The sequence below is a fragment of the Stegastes partitus genome, unplaced genomic scaffold, assembly GCF_000690725.1.
Source record: "Stegastes partitus isolate 25-593 unplaced genomic scaffold, Stegastes_partitus-1.0.2 Scaffold1327, whole genome shotgun sequence".
NCBI lineage: Eukaryota > Metazoa > Chordata > Actinopteri > Pomacentridae > Stegastes > Stegastes partitus.
Genome location: NW_007579058.1, coordinates 76157 through 85186, shown reverse-complemented (window position 1 = coordinate 85186; position 9030 = coordinate 76157). Strand labels below are relative to the sequence as shown.

Sequence of the window (9030 nt, the reverse complement as noted above, 5' to 3'; positions counted from 1 at the left end):
TCTAAATAGAGCTTTGTGGTAAGCCAATACCTCACTTCCTAACACAACTAAAAGCTACGTATGTGCACTATAGAAACTACTCTTTATTTTTTCGATTTTACGCCATTACATTCCTCGAAAGCAAGTGTCAAATATCATTCCATATTAAACAGCGACATCTGTTGGATATTACCATAACCAACACTTTTTCATGTAACGTGCAGTTAATGCTTAAAACACTACCACAGTTGAGTTGAATGTTAAGTGTAATTGCTGAATCCCAACTTGCGGGCTATCCATTTTAATTTATGTTACCACTGTGTCTAATCACCTACTATGCCAACTTATCACTACGAAAACTTCACTTTCAATTTTCAGTTTTGAACTTTATTTTCCTTTTAATTATTCGTTTTTTTTAAATTTTTGTTTATTTGCATTAAATGCTATTTTACATTTTACCTTTTTCTCAAATACCTTTGAAATAACGTATAGATTTGATACAATAAGTAGGTTATAGGGGCCTTAAGAGATTACAAGCAGTGGTGATAATCGTCTGAAAACTAAAGTAATCAAATTAACTGTGACGTCTTTGCGATGAACTAACTGCGCACCAATTGCTACGGTTCTAAATTTCTTGCGACACAGTGGCGCCGTGGCTTAGTTGGTTAAAGCGCCTGTCTAGTAAACAGGAGATCCTGGGTTCGAATCCCAGCGGTGCCTTTTGGAAGACTGCGGAAAGAAAAAGTTAAAAGTCATGCAAACACCTCGTTGATTTTAACCTATTAATGTTTAACTAGCTAAACGGTGCCAAAAGTCATCCATCAAGCAAGTCACAAATATTAAGTAGTGCCGGAAAGTGTGCATTTCAGAAGTTCAGAGGGAAAGGTCGGGCAAAAATGATATTCAAATTAAAAGTCAAATTAAAAAGCATAATTGCATTGAGAAAAATAACGTGTTAAGAGTTAAAAATGAATTTAATAAAATGCTTAGGCCCCCAAAACTATAATGAAGCTCTCATTTTTGCATTATTCTCAATATCAAGCAATCAAGCAGTCAGTGCACACTATGTACACGTTTGATGTTAATGTGGCTTAAAATCTATTTTGTTTTGTTTGTGATTTTTTTTTAAACCACATGCTTTTATGACCAAAGCCATAATTGTAGTCATTTGATTTAAATGTATAAATTTGCTTTTATTTTAGAAGTCCAGACAGGAATTTAATTCTTTATCTTTGCTACTTGACATTTCAGCTTAATAAATATCGACTGAAGTGACCGACTGAAACTTTTCGTTCACTTGAGCACCTGATTGTTTCGCGGAATATCGGACACCAAAAAGGTATGTCTTTGATCTGTGCGAGCGGATTTTAAATGCACGTCTAATGTCATGATAAAAATCTTTAATCTGCGGGCTTTACGATGAATTACTGGAAGAGATTGTTTGCGAAATGCTTTGTCATTGTGTTGCGCAAATGCATGTAGAGAAGTGACTCCCAGGTCTATGCACAGAAGGACGGATGGATAAACTGCTGCCCCCCTTTTCCCATCTGACTTCCTATCTTGTCTGTCTGTTCCTGTCTGTCATCAGATGGCAAACGAAGCCAAGCCGTGCCCCTGTGATATTGGTGACCGGATGGAGTATGGAGGACTCGGTCAGGAGGTCCAGATAGAGCACATTAACGCCTATGTAGTGAAACCCTCCACTCCATCTGATAAGGCCATCATTGTCATTCATGACATCTTTGGGTGGCAGCTTCCCAACACTAGATACATGGCTGATATGCTGGCTGCCAACGGATACATGTGTGTTGAATCCTATACTGTATATAACAGTGGATTGAGGTCATTATATTTGCTTATGAAGTGTTTGTGTTCAATTTCTGACCCACAACTGTTCTGTTCCCTGCTATTGTTTTGCTCTGAGCAGTGCTGTTTGTCCAGACTTGTATGTCGGGAAGGCGCCGTGGAATCCATCCAATGATTGGGCCAATTTTATGGAGTGGCTCAAAGACAAAATGCCAACAGAAATCAACAAGTGAGTCAATTTTGGTTGTTCATCTTTCATTGTTGTGTGGATTTCTGATTTCTGGTGGATACTAATAAACTTCTCCTTCCCAGAGAGGTGGATGCAGTGCTGCGGTTCCTGAAGGAGCAGTGCAGGGCCAAACGCATCGGAGTTGTGGGCTTTTGCTGGGGAGGGGTTGCCACGCATCACTTGGCCTTACGATATCCAGAACTCAAAGCTGGAGTGTCTCTTTATGGTATGAGTTTCTCGCAGCAAAACATGCAGTGTGGTTTCCGTAGATTGGATTTGAGACGGATTTTATGTGATACTGTGCAGGAATAATTCGGGACACTGAGGACAAGTATGACCTGAAGAGTCCTACACTGTTCATCTTTGCGGAGAATGATGAGTATGTGCCTGCCGACCAGGTTAGTGTGGATGTGCTTCATAGCTTTTGTAGATATTTGTACAGTATTGTATTTCTTTCATCTTCACCACCAACTACTACAACCTTTCCGGCTCTTATAGCCACTTACAGGCAATAAAACTATTAAAACATGCCTTTTTTTGGTGCCATACATTGACTTACGCTGACGTCCTTTTGTTTTTCAGGTCAGTACCCTCCAAGCAAATCTAAAGGAGAAATGCAAACTTGACTACCAGGTGAAGATATTTCCTGGTCAGACTCATGGGTTTGTCCACCGCAAGAGAGAGGACATCAACCCTGCAGATAAACCCGCCATCCAGGAGGCCAGAACAGACATGCTCAACTGGCTTAACAAATACATGTAAATAAGAGTATCAGAAGCGATACAGAATTGTTTGCACGATTATCAGAAAAGCAAACAGTGCCTTTAATCATTAATCAAAATTGAAATGAAAAATGTAGCTGCTGTGTAGTAAAGGCGGTGGCTGCTGCATGTTTTTTTTGTTGATTTGAGGGCGTTCCAGAACCTTTCCAGAAGTTTTACATTTTACTCTTCAAGCCTGGATTTTGATTGTATCTTTGGTATTGAGGAATTGTGATTTTATTTTCATTATACTGTGAATTTAAATTGTTGCGCCAAAAATATTTAGCACTTGTGCCTTATGCAGAATATATGAATGCAGTATCATGTCTGAATTGAAGACGATGAACATTGAATGACAACAGAATGTAGTAAAAGTGCACTTATGCATTGTGCTTGCAAACATTTTTTAATACTAATAACTAAATGAAGACATAATAGGGACACCTAATATCTAATAAACAACTTTTAAGAAATTACGAGTGAAGACTGTGGAACTTTCAAACGGACCAACGCTTTAATGGTGACTTTGATACCACAACAGGGTGAACTTTTTTGTATCAAATCATAAATAGCAATATGCAGTGCGGTTTGGACATGTTGCTCGGGGAAGTGCTGAAAACCTCTAAAACGGCTTAGGTATTCTTAAGCGTTTTAGAGCACGCCCAAGCTTTCTTCGGTTCAGGAGGGCTTCAGTCCTCAGTCTCTCCTGGGCTTCGGATGTCATCTATCTTCAGGATCATCTTGACGACCTGAGTAGAGAGCAAGATCTGCTGCTTCTTGCCAATCAGGGTCTCGATCACATGCTGCTGCTTCATGTCTGTACAGGAGAAAAATAAAACAAAAACATTCAGGATATCATCTTGCTTTGACACTCAAGTGCAGTGTAGGTATTATCTGAAAGTGTGGTATGCAACTGAATGAATAATATTAGTGTACCGTAGTGTAAGTCATATGGAGCTCATCTCAGAACACTGCATCATACTATGTAAAATGCAACAGACTCCTTACCATTGGTGTTGTTGTGCAAGCAGTCAATGCCAAGGAAGGGGTTGGTCTCTCTGACTTGTCTGGCTCTGACCTCTGTCATGGTCTGGATAGGGTTCAGTCCACTGTTCTCAGCCAGTGCCATTGGGATTACCTCCAGAGCATCAGCAAAGGACCTCATGGCATACTGTTCCAATGAAGGGCACTAAAAAAAGGAAAGGGGCAGAGGTTCAGAAAATTTAAGCAGTTAACAGGAACATTATTGTGTTTACTCTAATGCTAAGGCTCCAAAGTCTTTGTTTACTCAATTATATGTTGTTAATTACTCATACCTTATCTGCAGCCTGGTTGACAGCCAGGGCACACGCAATCTCTGAAGCGCCACCTCCATACACAACACGGTTGTCTCTGACCAAATTGCGAATTACGCACAGAGCATCATGGAGAGCACGCTTGGCCTCTTCAATGATCTGTTAAGGACAATGTAAAGAATGAGTCAAACAAGAAGAAATCTAAATAAACAAACAGACATTTAGAGTGTTTAAGGGTCCTGTGCTCACCATTTTGTTGCCTCCACGAATGAAAATGGTAACAGCCCTGGTGTTTTTGCACTCCTGGATAACCAACATGTGATCCTTGGTCGTGCCGAACGACATCTCCTTCACCACGCCGGCTGTGCCAAGCTTCTCTGGCGTCAGCTCACAGAACCTTGGCACAATGCGACCTCCTGTGGCAATTGCTATCAACTGCACAGAAATCAGAATTGGGTTGGATACTTAGATACAGTCCTACTTCACACTGTCTGCTCATCAGCACCATGAAGCAATAAACTGAATACATGACTGATCAAATCAATGAAGAATGTGAAACATTTTGTTTCAGAGTAACTTTACATCAAGATGTTTCATCACAAACGTTGCTCACCTCAATCTCTGGCCCTCCAACCCAGCGCACAGCAGGCAGCTCGTTCTGCAGCAGGAGGTGATTGGCTTCATCATCAAAGCCCCACTGGCAGATTGCCAAGTTAGCACCATTGCTTTTGACCTAAAATAAAAAATATACACTTCTTTTAAAACCACATATGTGTTAATTCGTTTATGTAGTAGCTGTATTTAGGACAATCCAACAATAGTTAAATAATGAGTAAATCTCAGTAACTAACAGATTCTGGGGGGTACTCACCTGTTGGATCATTTCCTCAAACTTCTCTTTTTCATATTTCTGGAGAGCTTTGTAGTCCTCCACTGAGGTGACATCCAACTTATGCTTGGTTTTGGGCTTGGGAGGTTCAAATGGGCAGGTAAGGATAGCGATCTTGGCATCTTTCAGAATCTGAATGGAAACAAAGGAATTTTGTTAGACCAATTATTGTACCAGTAACACTCAAGTGACAGTGTTAATCATAGCATATGAGCTACAGATAATGCACCAACTTCACTAACTTATTTACCTCACTTGCAGTGCAGCACTAACTTAGACAATCCTTTAATTCTATCCTTCAAAGACTACTAAAACACATTTTTGTGGTCAGACACACATTTATTATATGATCAAAGACATACGGTATGTCTATGACAGCCAATGACATCTTCTGAGAATTTCCTTTTGATCATACCTTGGGCATCTGAGGGTGGCTGAACTCCTTGTCAACGATGACTCCCTTGATGAGCTGCGTGTCCTCCAGCTTTCCTCCCACCTTGCCCTCCATCTTGATGAGCTCAAAGTCTACATCCTTCCTCTCCATATCGGCCACAGTGAGGATGGCATTCACTGCGATCTCTGCCATCTGTCTGTGGCACCGGTTGATACTGAAAGACAACAGTGTTTTAAACGTTTTAGTACAATGCCAGATCTGACATCATGTCACACATGAAACATTCTACTATGTAACTGGCAAACCCCACAATCTAAACATAAGAATTATAGCTTATGAGTGAAAACAAATTTACTGAGACAAGTTAATAACATAATAGCTTTCCTAAAGCAAAAGCAGATTCAAAAAGCACATAGAAATACAGTCAAGTAGTTAAAATCAATCTTATTTACAGTATTTCCTGTTAACTGTATTACAGCTACACAATAAAAACACCAAAACAGGATTAGGTCAAGAAGACTTACACTTTGGAGCCCAGCGTTGTCATGGCTGTCTGAATGAGGGGTTCTGTGTTGTTGGGATCACAGGGGAAGGTTTCTGCAATTTTGTCCAGCTGCTCGATGGCAATGCGTGCGGCTTGGTCATAACCATCAGAGATCCTGATGGGGTGGATCCCGCGGTCCAGCAGCTGCTCAGCCTGCTCAAGCAGAGCCCCAGCCAGCACTGAGGAAGCAGAGGAACAACAAAACAACTGATCAATTATAAGTGAAACATGTTGGAAAATGCTAGGTTGTCTTGATTAGAGCTGCAAAGATTTCAGTGATGTTTAGTATGATACTTGGGCATCATGTAGTGTATTTCTTTGGTTTTGTTTGATACAGCTAGGGCATGTTTCAGGCTATATAGCAGGATGTCACAATTATCACAATATCTCAAAGTTGGAGTGTAAATAACAGCCATACAGGGCTGCACGATTTTATGATAATCAACAGGACAAACCCAATACAGAAAAATATATTTACTTATCTAATTCAGACATCTACACTGTGGCCATCAGAAAACATCTGCAAAATCGTACAAATCCAGGTTTACAGCCTTTCAAAGAAACCCCCTAAATTTCCTTCTCGTACCAACAACTCCAGTGGTTCCATCACCAATCTCATCATCCTGGGACTTTGACAGCTCCACCATCAGCTTGGCAATCTGGTGATCCACATCCATCATGCTGAGAATAGTGGCTCCATCGTTGGTGACAGTTACCTCTCCATCCCTGTCAACCATCATCTTGTCCAGACCTGAACACAAAAACAGAAAAAAAATGTTTCAGGACACAAATGCTAACGTACGCTGCTCCCCAGTATATATGGGCGAATTCCAAATGTAAATAAAATAGGTCAATATAAATCACTCCGGAGAAGCTCCCCATCCAACTTCAATGAATACCTAAATATCTAATAACATGAAATCAGACATGCTCACCATTTGGGCCCAAAGATGTTTTCAGCGTTGACGCGACTGCCTTGGCTGCCATGATATGAGACTGCAAAACACAAACAGTCCCATGTCAGCTAAGATTTCACTCTTGATCTTCATTCCTAAGACACATAGAAGCTGCCAATTGCGAGAAACATTTTCAACTTGAGAATGGAAGTGATGCGCATCCCCAGTGACCATTTTGGGCACAGCCCTGCGTAGCAACACCCACCGGCTGAGCGCATTACAGAAAGCACATGGGCCTCTGTGTTAGCATGACTAGCTAATCCTTTAGCGAAGGCTATCCTGATGCTACTGCATAAACAACTTAGCATGCACGTTGGGTGTATGCTTAAAAATCTTAGCTATGTGTATTAACGCCTATCGTGTTGGCTAAACGTGTCCGCCTCATGCAACTGATCTCAAATTAGCAAACTGCTAACAAGCATGTCTCAGTTGTGCTTCGCTAGCTAGCCCATTGTACCTTCAATGCGTCAATGCCCGTTAACCGTGTCTTCTTGTCTTGGTCTTTAATGATGATGAAAGGCCTTCCATACTCATCAAAAGCTAGTGTCCCCAAACTGGACATGTTGACTGAAGGATTAGGACACGCAGTAAGCGTTCAACAGACAAAATAATGAGTTTAAACGATGTAACTCTGGAGTGTTGCTGAGCTTCAAGCCGCACGGGTCTGCCGGCGACTTCTGGAAGGCTCCACGGGCGGGGAGGGCGGAACCAAGTACTGTAAAGTACTTCCTATTACACAGTTATACACTCTTTCATCGAGGATGACAGCTCTTAACCGACTGGAATGTTTTTGAATGAGTCTGAAAAATTATTTCACGCTTTTAATGCAGAATATTTTTAAGGATAGGATTAATATATATATATTTTGTTAACGTGGTTCCGTCCGATCCCGTGAAATTTCAGTCAGTGTCCTGCTCTCGCGTGATTTTCAGTTATGAAATTCCTTGGGGAAGAGCTGAGCTGAGTGAAATTTCACAGCAGTTTGGTAAAGGTAAATTCTCTAAAAAACTTCACGAAGCATGCATGTCTGCTTTAAATTTGTTAAAATATATTTTCGTAGTTTTAGGATATGTGTAAACGGAGATTAGAAGTTGGCAACTGGACTTGACTGCAGCGTGTCAGTGCAGTTAGGCGCAGGCTATTTACCAACTATGAGCTCAAACTTTGCTGTATCTATGAAGTGACAGATGATGTTTAGAATTATGGAGAGACAATACGCTTTCTCGTGTCCACATGCACTGTTATGGTAATTGCTAGCAACGTGAAGTCTGACGCAACGTCCGGGTCCATGGTGGTGTTCAGGGCTGCTGTGCTTCACAATGCTGCGAAGGTTGTTCTGTGGGAATCTGTGTGTTACTTATCAAAGCTTGACGCTTGTAGGTAAGCTCAGATGTATATAAGAAACACAGCTCGACAACTGGCTAGCTATGTCATTTTTACGGTCTGTCACCTTCGTAGCAGTATTTATGTTGACTTACTATATTGTTTACACGTCGGTGGGTCTTGCAAATGTCTCTTAGATGATGCTTCTTATTGTGTCTTGTGAGTATAGGATTAAACATGTGCGTTTACATGTGCACGTGTATGTGATAGACCTTAATTAATGCTTTAGTTATACAGTGGAAAGATGTCTCCTAATACTTCCTTCATTATCCAATATAAACTGTATAAACGTGAGTTAGCAGATGTTTGTGAACTAGACTTCACTCTTTAATGCAGTGTATGAGCAATGATGCTTTTCTGACAAATGTATTTGAAGTATTTTGATAACAAGGCACACTTGAGCCTAAACTGCCACTTGGCTCATGCACTAGTTTGCCTTTCTGCATGAATAAGCCTTTCTCACTCAAGACATTTTGACTTGTCACAGCTAGAAAAGCAAAGGTGGAAATAATAAATTAAGTGATTGCTGAGTTCCATTTCGGTGCTTCATTGTCAGGGTCCTGGTTGTGTGCACACATGACTTAGACACTACAATCATAGCTTACAGAACCATGGAGCTGGTGGTTGGAGATTTTTTCGGACTGCCACATTCACTGAATTATTCTATACACTTGAGAAGAAGAAAATGAGCAGAGTCAGAGAGTTTTGGTCCACTTGTAGTTGTCGTTGTTGTATTAGACACTGCATAAAGAATATAATAAACCTTGCTGGTCTTGAGAGCAGCTAAACAGTGT

The 9030-nt window shown here is 40.8% G+C and overlaps 3 protein-coding genes and 1 non-coding gene across 5 annotated transcripts in view; 3 read left to right on the top strand and 1 right to left on the bottom strand.

Annotated features, from left to right (window-relative positions):
- The first annotated feature begins 625 nt into the window (after positions 1 to 625).
- Positions 626 to 699, top strand: trnat-agu (transfer RNA threonine (anticodon AGU)). Its single transcript has one exon. It is a non-coding gene; the product is annotated as a tRNA-Thr (tRNA).
- Positions 700 to 1230: 531 nt separating this feature from the next.
- cmbl (carboxymethylenebutenolidase homolog (Pseudomonas)) lies at positions 1231 to 3248 on the top strand. The gene is made up of 6 exons (XM_008298551.1): positions 1231 to 1318; positions 1568 to 1782; positions 1907 to 2014; positions 2098 to 2240; positions 2321 to 2412; positions 2597 to 3248. The coding sequence occupies exons 2-6, from the start codon at positions 1568 to 1570 to the stop codon at positions 2774 to 2776; spliced, it is 738 nt and encodes a 245-aa protein (XP_008296773.1). The 5' UTR covers positions 1231 to 1318; the 3' UTR covers positions 2777 to 3248.
- Positions 3249 to 3267: 19 nt separating this feature from the next.
- cct5 (chaperonin containing TCP1, subunit 5 (epsilon)) lies at positions 3268 to 7538 on the bottom strand. Its single transcript, XM_008298550.1, has 11 exons — positions 7311 to 7538; positions 6833 to 6893; positions 6484 to 6648; positions 5878 to 6076; positions 5375 to 5567; positions 4942 to 5091; positions 4684 to 4803; positions 4320 to 4505; positions 4092 to 4229; positions 3784 to 3964; positions 3268 to 3592 (listed from the first exon to the last, which is right to left on the bottom strand). The coding sequence occupies exons 1-11, from the start codon at positions 7413 to 7415 to the stop codon at positions 3465 to 3467; spliced, it is 1626 nt and encodes a 541-aa protein (XP_008296772.1). The 5' UTR covers positions 7416 to 7538; the 3' UTR covers positions 3268 to 3464.
- A 150-nt stretch (positions 7539 to 7688) lies between these two features.
- The window catches only part of mtrr (5-methyltetrahydrofolate-homocysteine methyltransferase reductase), a 31322-nt gene continuing 29980 nt past the window's right edge, over positions 7689 to 9030 (top strand). The window contains exon 1 of one of the 2 annotated variants that reach the window (XM_008298549.1): positions 7689 to 7844. Coding sequence is in view for 1 of the 2 variants with exons in the window: in XM_008298548.1 (XP_008296770.1) it covers positions 8142 to 8233 (92 nt within the window). In the remaining variant the exon portion in view is untranslated. Of the gene's footprint in view, positions 7845 to 8141; positions 8234 to 9030 lie in introns of those variants that run through there. The other variant, XM_008298548.1, reaches the window with a different exon arrangement.

Bases quoted from the DNA above. Each gene is read 5' to 3' on its own strand.
- cmbl (XM_008298551.1), top strand. From the start codon at position 1,568: ATGGCAAACGAAGCCAAGCCGTGCCCCTGTGATATTGGTGACCGGATG. The intron at 1,783-1,906 runs GTGTGTTGAATC...TGCTCTGAGCAG, and splicing joins CTGGCTGCCAACGGATACAT to TGCTGTTTGTCCAGACTTGT. The intron at 2,413-2,596 runs GTTAGTGTGGAT...TTTGTTTTTCAG, and splicing joins AGTATGTGCCTGCCGACCAG to GTCAGTACCCTCCAAGCAAA.
- cct5 (XM_008298550.1), bottom strand. From the start codon at position 7,415: ATGTCCAGTTTGGGGACACTAGCTTTTGATGAGTATGGAAGGCCTTTC. The intron at 5,568-5,877 runs GTAAGTCTTCTT...GTTGTCTTTCAG, and splicing joins ACAACGCTGGGCTCCAAAGT to TATCAACCGGTGCCACAGAC. The intron at 5,092-5,374 runs GTATGATCAAAA...GTTTCCATTCAG, and splicing joins GCCACCCTCAGATGCCCAAG to ATTCTGAAAGATGCCAAGAT.